Genomic DNA, 19251 nt, shown 5'->3' on the forward strand with positions numbered 1-19251 from the left:
TCACCCTGAGCTAAACTTTCATGAAACAAAGCCAAGCTTCAGTCTCTGGTCAGAGAAGAGATGGAGCTCTGGAAACTTCTAGGGAGCTGCAAAGATGGTCACGGAGGCCCTGGTGGACCAAGGACAGAGGACCTGGGGAGAGATGCTGGGAGGCTCTGGGCTAGGTGGGCATCATCCTCAGAAGAGGCTGAGGAGCATGGCCATGGGTGGCACGTGTGTATGTGTGCGTGTGTACATGTATGTGTATGTATGCATGTGTGTATGTGTGTGTATGTATGTGTGTATGTGCGTTTGTGTGTGTGCACAAGCTCCCTGCTGGGACTGACACTTTTCTACTTTTTTGCTTTCTCTGAAATGTGATGGGGGTCAAGCCAGCTCCTGCCATCTTCCTTTCTGTAGATTTTGTTTCCTTCCCATGGATCACTGGTAATCTCCCATGTGGCCCTAGAAACCAAAACTCCCAGCCTGACCCCTCCCTATCAGGGAAATTGGCCCAGAGCTTGGGAGGGACTTGACCTGGGCCCCTAATACCATCTTTCCATCCAGGGTCCTTTTTATAGCATTGCACTGCCCGCTGGTGCCCCTGAAAGCTGGAAATGCCCACTGCAGAGGGCTGACTGCCTTAGATCAGTGCTCTGCACTTCAAGGGACAGTGCACAGCTAAGGTCAAAGGCAGTGCATTCGTTCATTCATTTATTTGTATTTGGCTGTGCTGGGTCTTGGTTGTGGCGCACGGGCTCCAGTGTGTGTGGACTGTGTAGTTTGCCGCATGTGGGTTCTCTAGTTGAGGCACGTGGGCTCAGTAGTTGCAGTGAGTGGGCTTAGTTGCTCCTCGACGTGTGGGATCTTAGTTCCCTGACCAGGGATTGAACCCACGTGCCCTGCACTGGAAGGCAGATTCTTAACCACTGACCCACCAGGAAAGTCCCAAAGGCAGCACATTCAGACACCACGTTTCTCAGGACTAGGGGTTCAGGCTCACAGGCCTTCAGCGGCTCCACCTCCCCTGAGTGCTCACAAGAGGAAACGATGCCCACGAGGGACCATGTGCTTGGTGCCTACAGTGCCATACCCTCTGTCTGCCTGCAGGTCCCTGGCACTGGGCCAGCAGTACACATCCCTGGGCTCACAGCCCCTACTCTGCGGCTCCATCCCAGGCCTGGTCCCCAAGCAGCTGCGCTTCTGCCGCAATTACATCGAAATCATGCCCAGCGTGGCAGAGGGCGTGAAGCTGGGCATCCAGGAGTGCCAGCACCAGTTTCGGGGCCGCCGCTGGAACTGCACCACCATCGACGACAGCCTGGCCATCTTCGGGCCCGTCCTCGACAAAGGTACTGTCTCTGGGCAGGATAGGAGGTTGGGGTGTGTGTGGTTCAGGATACAGGCGTTCTTCCACATCAGGGTGCCTCAGCTCTGAACCCAGGGTCCCCAGGGGAGGACAGAAAAGCTGGTCACCTCCACACAAAGTGGGCCAGGTCCCTGGCCTGACCCAGGCTGTCACTGTGGCTGCCACACCTTCTCAGGTGCTTCTGGGGGTGCTGAGCAGCCTAGAGATCCTGAGATCCTAGGGTAGGCTAGGAGGCTGTGGGGGTTCTTCCCTCCTGGCTGGCACAGCGGATGGCCCCAGGCTTTGATGTGGACTTCTGTGACATTTTCTGAGTGCTGTGTTAAGTGCTATGCAAATCTAGCTTTAGGGTGAGATGAAAGCACCGCCAGCCTGAGCTCTCTCCCACATAGAAAATTCTGGAGCCGGGGAGGCTGCCTGGTGCTGGTGGTATGGCATGACATCCTGTGAGTAGTTTCTGCCGGTCACTGTGCCCCCAGCAGGCTGGCTGTGCCTGAGGACTATGGTGGGACTCAAAAACCTGCTGGCCTCTGGGTAACTTTCCAGCCATCATGGAGATTCACAGGTTGTGTCTCAAATGAATGGGATTCACATAACTTTGAACATGAAGGCACTGGGAGAAAGGGATAAGGTGGGCGACTGGTCCCAAGAAGGAGACTTTGGGGCTGATAAGTTCTGGGCTGAAGATGGGCAGCTCTTCGAGGGATTGCAGTGTCTAGGAATGCAGTGACCCTTGCTGCCCTCCCGGGAGCTATCATTTCTTTTCTGCAACAACTTGAAGCCTCTCAGCCACCACCAGGGCTTTGGCACCCAAACCGGTGAACCTGGCCTTCCCTCCGTTTAGAAGAGCTGCATTTACTGCTAGAAAGAAAAAGGACCCGAGAACCAGCTGGACCTGGGGAAGGGTTGGTGGGGGGAATGGCAGGGAATGCGTGAGGGAAGCCGACCCCCCATTTGGGAGTGCAGTCCCCGTTTACCTGCGCCTCTGGTGCGCCTTGTAAGTCCGACCTACAGGCTATTGTCACGGGACAGAAGGGCAATTAGCGAATCAATGGATGATGATTCTGTTTACGCTTCTATTACCAAAGCTAATTATTCCCTGTTTACATAAAAGGTTTGGCCTCTAATTGGGGCCAAGTGGCGGCGGTTTGCATTTCAAACTTGATCTTGCCGGCGTGTCAGTCTCACCGCCTTCCGGGGGCCCCACCTCGGGCCAGGTAGCGCTTAATAAAACAGCCTGGCGTCTAGACGCGCTCCCCAAAGCAAGACTCACCTTCTGATTGCTCTTCTCCGCGCGGGATGTGAAAACCTGAGAAAACCGGGTCTCTGAGCTTATTATCCCTTCAAGTCTGTGTATAACGTTTTAAATCCCCGTTGTAGGTTCTAGGACTTGCCCACATCCCGAAATTGCAGGACAGTTTTGTGATGGGGAGGCGTGGGTAGGATGTCAGAGAAAGGAACGTGAGGGGAGCTCAGGTTCCCAAGTCAGAGGAAGGGGAACTCAGCGGTCTGCGGGAGGAGGCCCCCCCCACCCCGCGCCCGCACGCGCTCCCCAGTGCCCGAAGCCCGGCGTGAACGGGTTCGAACCCCGCTATGGGCTCCACGCTCCCGCCCCGCCTCTGGCGAACCCGCTACCCGCGCCGGGCGGGCTGCCAGGGTAGACCTCTGCCCCCGGCTTTGAGACCCAGGGTGGCAGGGAGGCGGTCTGTGCCGGGGCGCGCGCATCTTCCGCGGCCGCCGGGGACCGACTCCCCGGGGCCGGCGCGCCCGGAGCGGCGGCAGGGGGCGCCGGGGTCGGCGGCCGGAAGGCGCGAGGCGGCGAAGGCGGGGTGCGGGCGGCCGGGGATCGCGGTCCCCGGGCGGGGCGGGGGCGGGGGCGGGCGGCCCGGAGGGGCTTAGGCGGCTTGAAAGGGGCCCGAGCGGCGCCCCCCACCGCGCGGCCCGGGCCCCGCGCCCGCTGCGGCCGCCGCGCCATTCACACGCCCTCTGGCCATTCGGCGCGGCGCGGGGGCGGGGGGCGCCGCTTCAATGGGGATTTCGCGGGCCGGCGCCGGGGCTGGGGGCGCGGCCCGGCCGCGGGAGCCGCCCGTTGCTACGCGGTGGCGGCCGGCCCGGCGGCCCGGACCCGGCGGCCGCATTATGCGGGTAATGCGGTGTGACACCGCGCGAACAAAGGCGGATTGAGCGGCCCAGCGGGCCCCGCCGGACGGGGACCGGCACAGCGGGGCTGTCAGCGCCGCTCCCAGGCTAATCCCCGCCCCGCCCCCGCCGCCCCCGCGGCCCCGGGGCTGGGAACCGAGCGCCGCCCGGGGCCCGGGCGCCGCCGCCGCCCCGAGAGGCCGCGGGCCGGCCGGAAGCGAGGCGCTCGCCCTCGGCGCCCCCGGCCTCCGGGGCGCTGAGCGGTGGGCAGCCCCGGGCCGGGGTCGGAGCCGGGGCGCCGCGCGTCAGGCCTCGCCCGCCCTGTCGCCGTCGGCCGGGGCTGAGCGGGTCCAGTGCCCGGGCGGGCCGCTCTCACTCCCCGCCAGCCTGCCCGCGAAGGGGGTGCGTCCTCCTTTGCCGGTGGTCCACGAGGGCCCCGGGGCCTCTACAGAGGCGGCAGTGGCCACGGGGGGCGGGGGGAGGGCTACCGGTCTCCCTGGTCCGCCGAGACCAGAGCCACAGCCCAGGAAAGGAGACACCATGCAGGCCGGCAGCCCGGTGTTCGGCAGCCTGCCTGGCCTTGGGCAGGTCGCCGCCCGGTTCCCTGGTTCCTCACCAGTAAGGAGAAATGGTTGGACAGCAGGTCTTCCAGGCCTTTGCCTCCCTAGTCGTCAATGTCTGTATCTGCAAAATGGGCCTATAAGAAGGCTTTCTGCCTCATAGGGTAAGAGGATTAAATGGGATAAAGCACATGAAGGGTAGAATCTGGTGAATACCCACCACTCAAGGTGGTTATCATTATAACAAAGTTGGGGCAGCACCCTGAGAATCTTCTCTTTCCCTTTGCTGGATCCTGGGACAGAGGCGGGGCATGTGCCCTGTGTCCCTCCATCCTCCTGAGAGGCGCTTGACCTTCTTAGTCCAAAACCTTGCCTTTGTCCTGGGTAGAGGAAAGGAAATGGAAGGGGGAGGCTGAGATGCCAACCACTGTTTTCTTGGTCAGGAACAATTGTACCCATTTTACAAAAAGGGTAACTGAGGCTCAGAAAAGGAAAGGGTCAGGGCTTCCCTCGTGGTCCAGTGGTTCAGACTTCATATTCGCAGCACACGGGGCAGGGGCTCCATCCCTGGTAGGGACACTGGGATCCCACATGCCATATGGCGCTGACAAAAAAAAAAAAAAAGGAGGAAAGCATCTGCCCAGGTGTGTCCAGGAAGGGAACGAGGGGACTTGGGCAGGTTTAGGCTGTTGGTTCCCAGGCCTCACTCCCCACAGACCTCAGGCTCTCAGGAATGGGAGGGCCCAGGCCTATGCTGGATCTCCACTTTGGATAGGCAGAGGGTAGGGGGACCTGGGACCCAGACAGATCAAGGGCACCTTATCTCTTCAGCAACCTGCCAGAGCTGTCTTCCCATCCGTTTCTAACAGGCTCCACTCTGCCAGTTAGTGATTCTGGGCCTCAGTTTGCTCATCTGTAAAGTGGGGATACCCACTAGGGGCTGGGCCAACCAAAGAGGGAATGGTATCTGGGTTCCTTCCTTTCCATCGGGGCTGGTGAGCCCCCTTTGGTAGCTGGGGAAGTCAGGGGTCGGGGGTGGGGGTGGCTTGTCTCAGGACCCAGTCTGAGCAATGCCTCCCCGTGGCCTCCCTGCAGCCACCCGAGAATCGGCCTTCGTGCACGCCATCGCCTCAGCCGGCGTGGCCTTTGCAGTCACGCGCTCCTGTGCGGAGGGCACCTCCACCATCTGTGGCTGCGACTCACATCACAAGGGGCCGCCTGGCGAGGGCTGGAAATGGGGCGGCTGCAGCGAGGATGCTGACTTCGGGGTGCTTGTGTCCCGAGAGTTCGCAGATGCACGTGAGAACAGGCCGGACGCGCGCTCAGCCATGAACAAGCACAACAACGAGGCTGGCCGCACGGTGAGCCCCAGCCACCCCCCCACAGCCCTGCCCGAGATCCCTTCCGGGACCTGTCCTTGCCCCTCCCTGTGGCCCATGTGCATGCTGGGCTCCCTGCTCTCCTTTCTCCTTGGACTGTTCCCCAGCCCCCAGCTTACTCCTGCCCTGAGGATGTTGTCAGCCCACAAGTGTGGCAGCCCCAGGGAGTGGGTACCAAACAGCCCATCCTGGGTATTTTAGCTGCCTGTGTAGCTGTGAGACCCCTGGGCCTGGCTTTGAATTCAGCCTCCATCCTTTCCTAGGTTACTTGACTTAAGGCGAGTCACTTAAGTTCCCAGCCTCCGTTTCCCTATCTGTTAAACGGGGGTCACAATCCTTATTTCCCAGGGCTTTGAGAAATGAATGCGGTTTCTGCCAATGCCGAGGTGTGAAGGGGAGGGAAGCAGGGAAGCCGTGGTCACCATTCTTAGGTCTGACTCTCAGTCCCCAGTCCATTCTCATCCTGGCATAGGGGAGGAATAGAGGGGGTTTCAGCGATGGGGGTGGGAGGGGCTGGTGGGGTCCGTCTGGGGACCAGCTGCGGCTCCTCTTCCCAGACCATCCTGGACCACATGCACCTCAAGTGCAAGTGCCATGGGCTGTCGGGCAGCTGTGAGGTCAAGACCTGCTGGTGGGCCCAGCCCGACTTCCGTGCCATTGGCGACTTCCTCAAGGACAAGTACGACAGCGCCTCGGAGATGGTGGTGGAGAAGCATCGGGAGTCCCGTGGCTGGGTGGAGACCCTCCGCGCCAAGTACGCACTCTTCAAGCCACCCACCGAGAGGGACCTGGTCTACTATGAGAACTCGCCCAACTTTTGCGAGCCCAACCCCGAGACGGGCTCCTTCGGTACCAGGGACCGGACTTGCAATGTCACCTCCCACGGCATCGACGGCTGTGACCTGCTCTGCTGCGGCCGCGGCCACAACACGAGGACGGAGAAGCGGAAGGAGAAATGTCACTGCATCTTCCACTGGTGTTGCTATGTGAGCTGCCAGGAGTGTATCCGCATCTATGACGTGCACACCTGCAAGTAGGGAGCCAGGTAGGGTGGCAGGGTGGGGAGGCTGGGGGGCGGGGCCTTGGTGAGGGCCCTGTGTTTGCCTGTCTTCTTGACGACCCCGTTCTACTTCCGAGTGACCCAGGAGATGTATGTTTCCATGGCCACAGTAGGAAGGCAAGATTTCCCAGGCTTCAGTGGGAATGGTCCTTGGGCAGTGTCTTGGTGGATTACACAAAGCACAGATAATAACCAAGCTTGTGCAAATGAGGCTCCAAGCAGTTGATTCAGTGCATGTACAAGTTAATAAATTATGAGCCAGGCCAGTTCACACAGCCGCTAGCTGTCATGATTGAGCATCCATGGAGCCAGAGTTGTGGGTATTGTGGGATTGGAAGCTGGGCCCCCTGACTTCTGGTCTTGACTTGGCTCCTGACTTCCTGTTCTTTTCACTCCTCTGGGCCTCAGGTTCCTTACTGTAAAGTGAGGGGGTTAAAATACTTGGAATAGGAGGCCCCAAAGTCTCTTGTACCCCTGGGGCAGAGTCATTTTGCATCCACCTTGAACTTAGAAGGCAGGATTTTGCACAAGCATAACTCCTACCACCCTCAGGAGGTGGGTGGGGGGAAGCGGTGTGTAAGCCCGTATCCCGGCACATCTGAGGCTTGGGTGGAGCGGGGTGCACTCTCACGGCGTTTATGGCCGGTGATGGGGAGGAGGAAGGAGTCAAGTTCAGAGTGATGGTGGTGAGTAATCGAGGGATCAAAGACAGCTAGAGTATGTTCCCAGGCTTCCCAGAGGTGGCCTGCGTGGGAGACACTGTTGCCCAGCCCTGGGGTCCATAGGTCCCCAGAAAAGGTCAAGGTTGGCATGTGGTGGTCCTGTTCTTGGAGGGTTTCTCAGGCCCCTGTGCCCTCTCTTATTTCTCTGGCCTGAGAAAGGGCCTGGTCCATAGGGATCTGAGGCACAGTCCGGCTGCCACCACTTGGCAACTGTGTGACCCCAGCAAGACTGTCCCTTCCTCTGTCGTCCTCCTCAGAGCTGCGGTGAGGAAGTGTGAAGGGCACTGGGAACAGTGCTTGGTTCACTGAGGAGGACTCAGCTGCCTGGGTCATCGCTGCCCGGGGCCATGTTGGCAAGGGCACCCCACTGGGCAATGTGGTTGGCAGGGGTCAGGCTTCTCTGCAACAGGGAGGGACTGCACGAGCAGGGGAGAGCTCTGATTGAGGGATGACTGACTCAACCATCTGGGGAGCCCCTCTGTGTAGCTCAGGTTCCATTCTGGCAGGGACGGAGTCCAGAGAGACAGCAGGAGGCGCCACTTCTCTTGGTGCCTGAATAAAAGCAGTGTGGGCAGTGGAGAGAGTGCCCAGGTGGGTCCAGCCCCACCGCTTCCCAGCTGCAGCCAGCTCCCTCAGTTGCACGTAGTGGTGATGATGGGAGCCTGGCAAGAATGTTATGAGGGTTGAGCAAGCTGGCAGATGTGAATGCTGGTCTGAATGCAGTAATAACAGAAAGTGATAAATGCCGTCAGAGCGCTGACACGAGGGCAGTCATCCTGCGAGAAGCGGTGTCATCACTTGGGCAGTTACATTTAACTGCTTTTCAGAATTCTGGAAGAAAAATCAGGGCATAGGCGAGAACTCTCAGGCTCACTCTGCATGTCAGGAAGGACTGAAAGCTGCAGCGCCTCCTTGCCCTGACATCTACTCTGCCAAGCAGGACACAGCTCTGGCCATTATGAGAAGGCTACGGGGGAACCAGGCTTCAGGACACTAGCTCTGGAGTGGGCACAGGGAGGCTGTTTGTGTAGCCTGCCCATTGTGGCCCAGGGCCCTGCCTCCAGAAAGCCCCAGTCTGTGGGTCCTGCAGAAGCCACTCTGGCAGCAGCCCAGGCCCTGGCAGTGGCTCCAGGATGTCACAGCTCCGTTCCAGCTCCTCTCCTCCCTTCCCCTCTGAGGGCAGCTGAGTGAAGCCAAGCCATCTGCTGAGTGGGCAGGAGGTGTGCTGGGTGGGCCCTCGGTGTCCAGAAAAATCCCCCACCTGTGATCTGATACAGATCCTAAGAGCCAACACTCCCCGTTTCTGAAACGGAATGGCATTTCCCCCTATGGAACATACTACATGGATGTGGTAGATGGTGGCCCCTGGGCCTCTCATATACGGAGCCCTTGCTCTGGGACATGTGGAATCTTGTCTCCCCATGTGGTGCCCTTTTCACGAACAGTTTTTGTTGAGTGATTTGGGGCAAGTGGTTTTGCCTCTCTGAGCCCCAGTTTCCTCATCTGTGAACTGGGGGATAAGAACCGTGATCCTTGCAGGCTTGTGTGGATGAGAGCCCTGTGCACATGAAAAGCCCTGATACAGGGTCCAAGGAGGAGGGAACACCCCAAAGCCTGGCCTCCAGGAGCAGCTTCCCCACGGCCTGCTGCTGTTTCAGAGCCACAGGCTGAGACCATTACCCGCCTGTGCTTTCATCTACCTGACACTCTGCAGGCAGGATGGGAACTTCCGAGACAGGCTGGCGCAGGTGGAAGAGGGCAGGGTGTCCCCGAGCAGGACGCATGCCCTCCACACGCTCGAGGAGCAGCTCAAGCCTTTCCCTTATATAAGGGCCTTGCTTGCGGAGAAAACCTCTCCACTGCTTGTCGATTGTGTCTGGTGTCTCAGGAGAACCACTGATGTCCCACCTCACGAGGACCAGTTTTGTGCCTTTGTTATCCTGATGCTGTGAGTGCAGCAAGCTAGAAAGGGCTCTGCACAAGAGGCAGGTGGCCTGGCAAACCCCAAGTCCTGGCTCTGTCACTGAGTTGTTTCAAGACTTTGGACTTGTCTTTGGAATCTCACTGAGTCTGTTTCTCCTCTTGTAAAAGTCTCCTACTGACCAAGGAGTTCAGGGTTGATGGGGAACGCCCATCAGAGCCCTTTGGGCTTCAAATCTTTTGTGACATGTAAATACATATCTGAGCACAAACACACACATCTTGAAATACATACACAAATGAAGAGAAGGTACACATTGGTGCTCCCATGAGGAGGAATTTTTCATAATACAATAGGCTTTCTTCTGCGTGGACAGCTTGATACAGAAACAGTGGACAAGAGTCTACAAAGTTGGGAATTGGGCCCTAGATCTGCAGGGTTTCTCCCAGTCTCTATGCAAGGCAGGTTCCTCTATCAGGCGAGTTACCTAGACTGGCTTTCTGTTGCCCCAGCCCCAGCTAGAAGGTGGTTGTTGTTCAGTTGTGTCTGACTCTGCGAGCCCATGGACTGCAGCACGCCAGGCTTCCCTGTCCATCACCATCTCCTGGAGTTTGCTCAAACTCATGTCCATTGAGTCAGTGATGCCATATAACCATTTCATCCTCCGTCATCCCCTTCTCCTGCCTTTCATCTTTCCTAGCATCAGGGTCTTTTCCGATGAGTCGGCTCTTTGCATCAGGTGGCCAAAGTATTGGAGTTTCAGCTTCAGCATCTGTCCTTCCAATGAATATTCGGGGTTGATTTCCTTTAGGACTGACTGGTTTGATCTTTTTGCTGTTCAAGGGACTCTCAAAAGTCTTCGAAAAGCAGTTTGAAAGCATCAATTCTTCGGCGCTCAGCATTTTTTATTGTCCGGCTAGAAGGTGGGAAAGCAGGATTTGGATCCCAGCGTGTAGATGCTCAAGCCCTGCTGTAGCTCACACGCCCTTCCTCAGTGGTTTACCCCAGGGAGAGTAAGGAGCGCGGGACAGCCACTCGAGTCCCCCACACCATTACCTCCCAGTTCAAGAGAAACGCTGAGTGAGACATGGAACCAACAGCCTCTGAGCTTTGCATCCTGTGGGTGGTCCCTCTGGGAAAACAACCACGTTCCTAATTCTTCCTCTTTGCTTCCCAAAGGGCACTGGGAACGGGTGAAGTGTGTGGCTGGGCAGATTCACCGAAGCCCTACGGGAAGCAGGACCCAGAGCTGGGCTCGGCCCTCAGCATCAGACAGCATGGAATCAGGACTCTTGCCAGACGCACGTGTGGTAAATGACCTGGACCCAACCCACCGCTGCCTGGGGGGCCTCCCTCCCTCTCTCTCATCTCAAGTTTCTCCCCCTACTCTGGACGGTGTGTGGTTTTTAAAGAAGGGGCTTTCTTTTTTAGTTCTCCAGGGTCTGATAGGGACAGACCCGAGGCTTATCTTTGCACATGTTAAAGAAAATAAAAATGGAAAAAGAAAACAAAAACCCACTTCTACTCCAACAGAACAGGCTGGGCTCAGGTGAGCTGCTCTGCCTGGTGGTAAAGACATCGACGTGGGCAACATTCTGTTTCCCGATGGCTTCTCCCGGTGACATTCCAAGATGCCTGTGAGGTGGGAGTTAGGAAGTAGGACAAAGCCCCGCAGTCTCTTTTGCTCTGTCTGCTCCCATTCGAATCTGATAGACTTTCACATTCTGATAAAAGCCATAAGTTTAGCTGGGATCAAGTGGTAGGGAGGCCACGGCCATCGTTAGAGTCAGGTTTCGAGTTTGAAGAACCGGGAGTTCCGGGCGTTTGAAGAGCAGCTGTATGTTCTTCTCAGTCCCCTTTTCTCTGTAACCCTGTTCTGCACGAGAGGCTCTTGTGAACTGCAGTCAGATCTCAAAAATCTTTTTCTACCATTCTGCAGTTTCCACCATTAACGCAGTACTTTTTTTTTCCCCTTTCTGTAGTGAACGTTGTAAATAGGTTATGTGTAGGGGGCAAGACTTCTCCAGCTTAGATGGCTTCCTGAAGAAAGTGGTGTCTTTAAAGGGGCCATGCTGCCCCTCCCAGCCCTGCTCACCTGCAGATTCTCCATACAAACTCCAGGTTGAACAGCTGGACTGTAGGTCACCTGAGTATAAACGAGACAGAGGGTCAGAGGGAGAGCAGCCGTCTGTTCCTCAAGTTCCGACTCTGGCCAGTCGATGGGGAGGATCCAAATGATTCCTTCCTTTGCTCTCCTCTGAGGACACATTGTCCTACATCCTTTTCTTCCTTTGGTCTGTGTGAGGAACCAGAAACGCAGAGTTCCTTCACACAGGTCTTCAGGCCTCACCTGTGCGCCGATAGCATCAGTCCATGCAGTCTCTGAGGATCAGGATTAGGTGTTCAAAGTGGGGCGCCGTCACTTGCTCCCTGGGGTAGAGCATCTCACAGCTGAGTTCTCCTTGATGCACGCGGGTCCTCTGGAGGGTCTTAGGGGAAGTGAGCACAGTGGCAGCAAATGGCCCTGCCTTAAGGAGAATCAGAAAGAAGAGATGCAATAGGGGCCTAGGCTAGAACAAAGTGACGCCTTCCTTTCCCCCTTCTCTCTCTGGTCTGCCTAACACTGACCTAAGATACCGGGTTAAGCCATCTTCCTACGTGCTCAGGCAGGTTAGCCCAAGACGATCATTTAGAAGCCGTGCCTGCACACCCGAATCTGCTGGCATCGAGCCCTGCTCAAGATCCTCATGCCACCCCCTCTAGAGAGTCTGAAATGCCCCTCCCCATCTCATCTCTTAAGACTGAAAAAGTTTTAAATCATGTCAACCAGATAATGCTTGCTTTATGTGAGAATTCTTTTGGCAGAATGGATACCAATTTTCACGACAGTCTTTTCCTATCTATGTATTCTATATTAAAAGTGATAAAGTCATGTTTCTGGGGCGTATTCAAGTAGCTGACAAGTAATTATTTAATAATAGTACATTGAGTGCACTGTAATTATTCTCGCCGTAGTCAGGTCATAGTATCCAACAGAAATTTCCTACCAACCTGCTGTATCCAAAGTTTTGTAAAAAGTTGTAGAAGTTGTTGATCTTTTTGATTTTATATTCAAAAAGTCTCTTTTTATAAATATTATTTATTATACAATGTATATACCTTTGAGTTAACTAAGATTATATATTATATAAATATATATATATTTGGAGAAAATATATTTCATCATGCAGTTTTTTTCTGTTAAGTCATTAAAGAGAAGGTAAACAAACTGAAAACGGATACATTGTACAGTGTGTGGAGTTTCCAGAGTCATGCTCAGGAGGTCCAGAATATCAGGTGCTAAATGTGGGAGCCTCCACTTTCACTGTGAAATGAGGGGCCCAACTTAAGGTCATCTCTGTTTTCTCAGCAAGATCACCTGAGATGTCATCGACAATAGGTCTGATCCACTCAAGGGCTTTCTCACAGGCTTACTTTGTTCTAAGTCAGCTTCTAAAAGAATTTCCACTTTTATACCTGAGTGACTTGGGCAATAATTCATCTCATAGACTCCAGCACTTCCAATGCACAAATTAATGTCACAGACACTCAAGAGATATGGCTCAAGGCTAATGGACCATGGGGTTGGCCACCAACTTAATCCCTTTCAAACCCGTTTTCAACTCTATTTATTGGGGAAATAGAATTTGCCCTCCAGAAAATTAAACTTTGAGTGGAAACGGCTCTCCCCTGCTAGCTCCATTCCAAGCTTTGTAAGGCGTAGCTTGGTGGGAAGGAAGAAATGGTGTGCCTTGGCCTCTAGAATGGGCGTCACTGGAAGGATTAGACTTATTTGGGCAGAACAGACCCACCAGTGGGCATGCTCTAGGGAGGGCATGCTCTCCTTGGACCGCGGCTTCAAAAGGACTCACCCGAAGCTTACAGGTAACGCCTTTTCAACAACCAGATGCTGTAACTCAGTTTTATGACCACAGACAATCCTTTGGTCTTCAGGCCTGCCCATAAAATGTCACCTTCAGTTTATCTGGCACAGCAAAAAGGTTTTCTCTCCCTTTATTTACCTTTATTAGGAATTGAGTAAATTCATCTCACTTCACAGAAGAAACAACAGGAAAACAGAAGAATCTGCCTTCCGTGGTGGAGGTGGGCTGCCTGGGCTCTAACCTCAGATGAGGGACGGCTCCTAGAAGTTCATGAATTTTCTTGTGCCCATGACGTGTCTTTATTTAGTACCTGAAAAGCTGAACCCACAAAAATGGTTCATTTGTGCAATGAATGAATGGGACGTGGAAAGGATACAGATCTCCCTGTCTCATGGGGCTGCTTGTCTTGGTGTTTCACTTTTACATAAAGCTAATAATACTCATTGACCCCAGTACTTTGGGTACTTGTTTTTTAACCTATAAAATTGCTAAATGTTCAAATGGTCCCTAGTCACACTCACCAAGCCCATTTGTAATCCTATGATTAATTATGTTCTATGATTAAAGAGAACACAGTTTATAGCAGTGCTTGAACATTGGTTTCTCCAGAAGCATAAATACTATTAAACATCTAAAAACAAAAGGAAGATCCAAAAAAAAAAAAGTCCCAAAGAGAAAAAGAAGATAATCTAATGAGTTTAGCATTATTATTTTTCAAAGCAGTGTTAGTTTATGAAGGAAGAAGGGAAGTCTATGAGACAGTTCAAGGATGAGATACAAATAAAGGCAGGAGGAAGCAGCAGAGAGTGGGGAAGGATGATGGTGGCATTATTCTAGGTGCGTTCGAGGATAGCGCGCTAAATGTGCGAGGTTGATCTACACACACACACACACAGACACACACACACACATGCCAGTAAAGTTGTTGATATTTCAGCAAAATTATGGTTGCTACAGTGTCATCATTTCTCCTAGCTCAACAGAGAACTTGCTAGGAGGCAAAACATTATCTCTGCATTTATCTTATACTCCCGAAAATAGAATGAGAGAGTCAGCTGTGTGACGAGTGTATGTTGGGAAAATGTCAAACCCAAGTCCTCCTTGCAAACTGTCTCCACTCCTTGGGATTCCTGCTGATCGCAGGCGCCACCTCCTGCATCTTAATGCCATGGTGTGCACACAGCACACACCCTCCATGGGCCTGGCTCCAGTCTTGGTACCGCTTGCCAAGCTGAAGAGAAACTTCGGGTCATTTTGCAATAACTTCTGAAATTTACATGCTTTTCTGAACTCTCGTACACACCTTTCCCAGTCACTTCTCTGAAGAGGCTGATGGATCAAGTTGTCAGGCAAGGAAAATGAAATCTTTACCTTCTGTGTTTGGGCTGGGTTGGTTGTTTATAGCTGACTCAGTGCTTCGACAAGTCTGTTTACCAGGATTTGATTATTAGACACACTTGAATCTACTTTAAGACTTGTTGCTGAAACTTAGGCTGTTCACTGTAATTTTTAGGATATGAAAGTGAAAGCTGTTCAGCTGTGTCCTACTCTTTGCAACCCCATGGACTACAATAGTCCATGGAGTTCTCTAGGCCAGAATACTGGAGTGGGTAGCCTTTCCCTTCTCCAGGGGATCTTCCCAACCCTGAGACTGAACCCAGGTCTCCCACATTGCAGGCGGATTCTTTACCAGCTTAGCCACAAGGGAAAGCCTTAGGATATGAACAGGCAGCCTTAAAACATATTTCAGGTTTAACTACCATGATCCAGTTTTTCTGTGTTATACTAAAAAAATAAAAAAGTGTTTCAGTAAAATTGTAAAACTTTAGGAAGGAAAAAATAACCCCCTTTTTTGAGGTTTCAATTACATCTTCGGATAAAAAGTAGCCTGTTAACAGTTCACCTGCAGAAATTACGGCAGCGGCCAGCGGAGTCTCCCTCGCTTCATCACCGGGCTGTGCTACATACTCGCTCTGCCTAGCATCAGCTCTGAAGAGCCCTGGAAAGGCTGAAGCCCTCTAATCCCAAGGTTACACAGGGACCAGGAAGATCCTCAGAAGCCTCCTCGCAGGAGGGTGTGGACAGCTCCCAGGGGGCTGACCCTGCAGTCAGAGAAGCTGTAAGGCTGACCTCTCCCCACAAGTCTTGCTGGTTTTCTGGGTGGCCGTTAGTCCTACCCTGAGCCACGTCTAAGCATCAGAGTTTAGGCTAAAAGATGTGAGAGCTCAGAAACATGCCACATGGATGAAGGATACCAAAAGGAACCATGTGAAGAAATCTCACCGAGGGTGTTCGCATCTTTTGGTTTGTTATGTGTCACAGGAAGGACTAATTCTACTTGGGAAACAATTTTCCTTTCTGGTTTATTGCTAACCCGCTTATGCCTTTGGTGTCCTTCAGTTTTTTAATAAGAGGAAGTAAGTAAAGGGGGTATAAAGATTCTTCTTGTGTGCCAACTTTATATAAAACTGACTACCGAACTATATTTGTCAAATTAACTATATTTTCTAAATAATTAAAGTCAGAGATTTTAAAATAAAAATCATCTCCTTATACTAGTTAAAACAAGGAGGGGCTTTTCTGAGCCCTTTCTTCATATACTCTGGTCAGTTATGCATGTTGTCTTGTACAAAATATTGGTCTGTTACAGGATGTTTTCAAGTATACGTACTCTTTATTGCATTCCTTCATTTGCATTAAACAATATAACATTTGTATTTCTTCAATATAGTTCTGGACAAAACACAAAGACATTAATCTTATTTAACAAGAGACATAAGTTAATACAATGTATGCTGCTTTCAACGGGGAGAGAAAAAAGAGGCAAGATCTAAAACAGATAAGGGGACCCAGGATACTGGCTACCAGGAACCACAGAATTTTTACAATACAATCCACTTTTTTTAAGCCACACAATAAGCTAGAGATGAAAACCCAAAAGGAAGCAGATGCAACATATAAATCTACCAAAAATATACAGAGAGCAAGATCTGGAAATAATTTATCTTCTATCACAGGGACAGATGAGAGAGCTGCACCACGGACCGCTGTGGTGACACCCAAGTCCACCTGGTGCCAAGCCCCACGTTAAGTACCTTCAGGTGGCTCCTTGTCCTTGAAGCTGAAGCTGCAGCAGCAGCAGGGGAGGGGCGTGTGTTCCCCAAGTCCTCTCACCGAACATGACGACCTGATCACATTTCTTCCAACTCAGCTTAAACTACTGTTCTCCTTCCTTTTGGAAGAAGCGTGCAGAGGGGGAAGGAGACATCTTCAGTACATTGGAATGGATGTTAAAGGACTGAGGAGAGTGCTAGAAAGTGGTTTATTTTTTCTGGAAAATAGTGTTTTATTTAGATGCTAGGGAGTACAGATAATTTAAAATAAAGGAAGGATACATTCTAAGTAAGTCATTAAGCTAAGGACAAAAGAAAAGTGGACCCACTGAGACCTGGGCACTAATGAGTGCTGAGAGGGTTGTAAGTTACTTGACACCTTTCTGTTTTGGGGTGTATGCTTTTACCATACACATCTCTCACAGGTTCTTAACAACATCTACCAAGTAGTAATGACCAGCGATATCTCTTACCACTGAGCACATCACTTACATTAAAGGGATGGCACAGCCAACACGGTAATAATCTGACTTCCTATTAAGAAAGGTCTCCTGATTGCAACCTAGAAACATCTCTGAAAATGATCGAGAACAGCATCTTAGAAACTCATAGCCCTGTTTCTTCAGGCAAAGATAACCAGCCTTCTGGGAGAAACTTGAACCAAATATCCAATGACCTGTAGTGTTAGCACAGGGAAGTTATGAGAGAATGCCTTTGAACCCAGTGCCTCTAGTCACGGCTCCTAGCTCACAGGTGGAAAGTCTTCCTTCTACTAGGCCAACCGCTGTTTTGCAACATCAGTATGTTTATTGAGAGTTTTCGGGTGGTGGTAGGGAGCTTAGAACGTGTAGTGTTCATAAGTACAGTATGTTTCCCACGTTTAAGATTGAGCAAGAAGGAATCAGCTTACACGGAGAGGTGAGCACAGCATTCTAAAGCGAATTTACACCTTCCACAAGAGGGAGTATCTCAGTAAGCACGAGGAAGGGAGTTTCATTGCACTCATCATGCAGTGTGAGCACGTGTCGAAGGCAGGGGACGTTTCACTGTGTTCAGTATCTCGAGGTCGAGTGACGATCCCAGGCCATCTTCTCCTTGGTCACTTTGCGTTTGAAAATAGTTCATGGTCATAGTTGAGGGGGCTACTGAAAAAGAAATAACCAAAACACAACGAAAAACAGATGAAGGGTCTGCAAAAAGCCCTGCACCACAAAACCACACTGAAAGCTTCTTAGTGGCTTATCTACATTTTTCACTATGCATTTGCCATTAGAAGAGCATTTCACACAAGAAAATGTTTACACTCCATGCATTTAAAAGCAGGTTCCAATAAATATGTACCATCGTGCTTTTTCCTGCCTTGTGACAAGGAAGTTTTGCGAAGCAGGACAGGGAGAGCAAACCAACAGTACAACCCACTTCCTTGCTGGGTCTCCTAGACCTACAACACAGCGGAGAATTCTAATAAATGGAAACAAAGTTGTGCAAGAGAGGTTGAGAATTCAAATTCACAGGCACTGTACAGCAACTCTTAGAACAGGCACACGGGTTTACAAGACTGGGGAGTCTGGCTGGAGGTCTCAAGTGCCATATGTACTTACGCTCCTTCTTCTCTTAAGAGGGCCAAGAATTTTCTCACACGGTATTCGGGATCCATCTAAATATATCAGAAGGAATAAAGAAGACGGGTTAGTGGTACCTTCTAAAAATGATGCACTTACTTCATGCCAAGAAAATGATTGGTTTTATACTTTCTCAGGGCTTTGGTGAGCCATGGAAATATGTTACCTGCTCCTTAACCAGTAGTCTGCTACACAGCAAAGTGGACCGTGTCACTTAAGGGAAGTGAGGAGGGATTTTGGAGCACAGAGAATCGCTATACATGAGGTCATCCACAGGCACCTCAGCCTAGCGACCCCTTAGCTGGTGCTGGGTGAGGAGGTGGCCCTGAGAAGCACGTTGTGAGAGCAGGGCAGGCCATTCACGGGGGTGCAAATGGCATCCAATTCATGGGGCTCATCCAAGGCATGAAAGCAGGACCAAAATGGAAGAAGCCAATTGATGTTGATTAAACAGTGAAAAAATAGCCTATTAACTCTGTATGAGTGATTCTTTAGCTTTTCTTAATCTTGGTGTGCCTGGCACAGGTTTTTCTTCATAATTAACGATAACGGTTGTGCTGAAACGAAAAAATAAAATCAGTGGGGGTGATTCCTCTGACATGCTCTCTGGATAATCCAGGTCTCCTGGGACTGAGAACAGCGTTGTGAGTCTAAGAAAAGATTGGGGACTCAGTTCTCACTCAGGTTGTAGGGCCTAGGTTGCTATTATTAATTATCCCTATTCATTTTCATTTCATATTTCTTTAAAAAAATTTTCACCATATATCTTTTCTCTTTCTTTTTAATTTTATTTATTTGTTTAGGCTGCATCAGGTCTTAGGTGCAGCATGTGGGATCTAGTTCCCTGACCAGGGATCGAATCTGGGGCCCCTGCTTTGAGAGTATGGAGTCCTATCCATTGGACCACAAGGGAAGTTCCTCATATTCAAATTTCTATGAATTTGCTTAATTTTGTTTTATTCTCATTGGTCTACCAGAGATGTGAAGTTGGAAAAAAAAAAAAAATTAAAAACAGCTTTAATTTCTGAAGATGAATTTTTATTGTAAGAAACACACCTAACTTTGAAAAAATGTTCCAGGGCAAAAGCCTGTTCCCCAAGAGGGAACTCCCTGCCCTCCAGGAATAGCTTTCAAATGCTCGGCGCAGCTGTGGGTAAATGTGCAGTTGGATTCCCCCCTCCGACCACTTTTTTTTTTTTTAAAGATTTCTTCTCTTCTATCCCCCCAAAAATCCAAGTTTTGAATGTATCAAAGTTAAGAGGTCAGACTACAAAGGACTAAGAAAAAGTGTGAATAGTTAACAAGAGAAACATTTTTCCTCTTTGGGAATAGAATTACATATGAATCAATTGTCAAGTTCTTTTTCAAAAAAAAAAGGAACTGGCTGGAGCTCTGCTGTAGTCAGTACTTGCAGGTCTTTGCCCATTAAACATATTTAATATGTGTGAGCAATGACTTACTGACTTG

The 19251-nt window shown here is 51.3% G+C and overlaps 2 protein-coding genes across 3 annotated transcripts in view; one reads left to right on the plus strand and one right to left on the minus strand.

Moving 5' to 3' along the window:
- WNT3 (Wnt family member 3) overlaps window positions 1–6460 on the plus strand; it is a 47792-nt gene extending 41332 nt beyond the window's left edge. The window contains exons 2-4 of the mRNA XM_052658665.1: window positions 1090–1331; window positions 5140–5405; window positions 5981–6460. Of these exons, the coding sequence (XP_052514625.1) occupies window positions 1090–1331; window positions 5140–5405; window positions 5981–6460 (988 nt within the window). The remainder of the gene's footprint in view (window positions 1–1089; window positions 1332–5139; window positions 5406–5980) is intronic.
- A 9312-nt stretch (window positions 6461–15772) lies between these two features.
- The window catches only part of NSF (N-ethylmaleimide sensitive factor, vesicle fusing ATPase), a 148387-nt gene continuing 144908 nt past the window's right edge, over window positions 15773–19251 (minus strand). The window contains exons 20-22 of one of the 2 annotated variants that reach the window (XM_052657416.1): window positions 17764–17819; window positions 17504–17603; window positions 17248–17307 (exon numbers count right to left, since the gene is read on the minus strand). In XM_052657416.1, coding sequence (XP_052513376.1) covers window positions 17305–17307; window positions 17504–17603; window positions 17764–17819 — 159 coding nt within the window. In that variant the 3' untranslated portion in view covers window positions 17248–17304. Of the gene's footprint in view, window positions 17308–17503; window positions 17604–17763; window positions 17820–19251 lie in introns of both variants that reach the window. The other variant, XM_052657417.1, reaches the window with a different exon arrangement.

This window comes from Budorcas taxicolor, chromosome 19, assembly GCF_023091745.1.
Source record: "Budorcas taxicolor isolate Tak-1 chromosome 19, Takin1.1, whole genome shotgun sequence".
NCBI lineage: Eukaryota > Metazoa > Chordata > Mammalia > Artiodactyla > Bovidae > Budorcas > Budorcas taxicolor.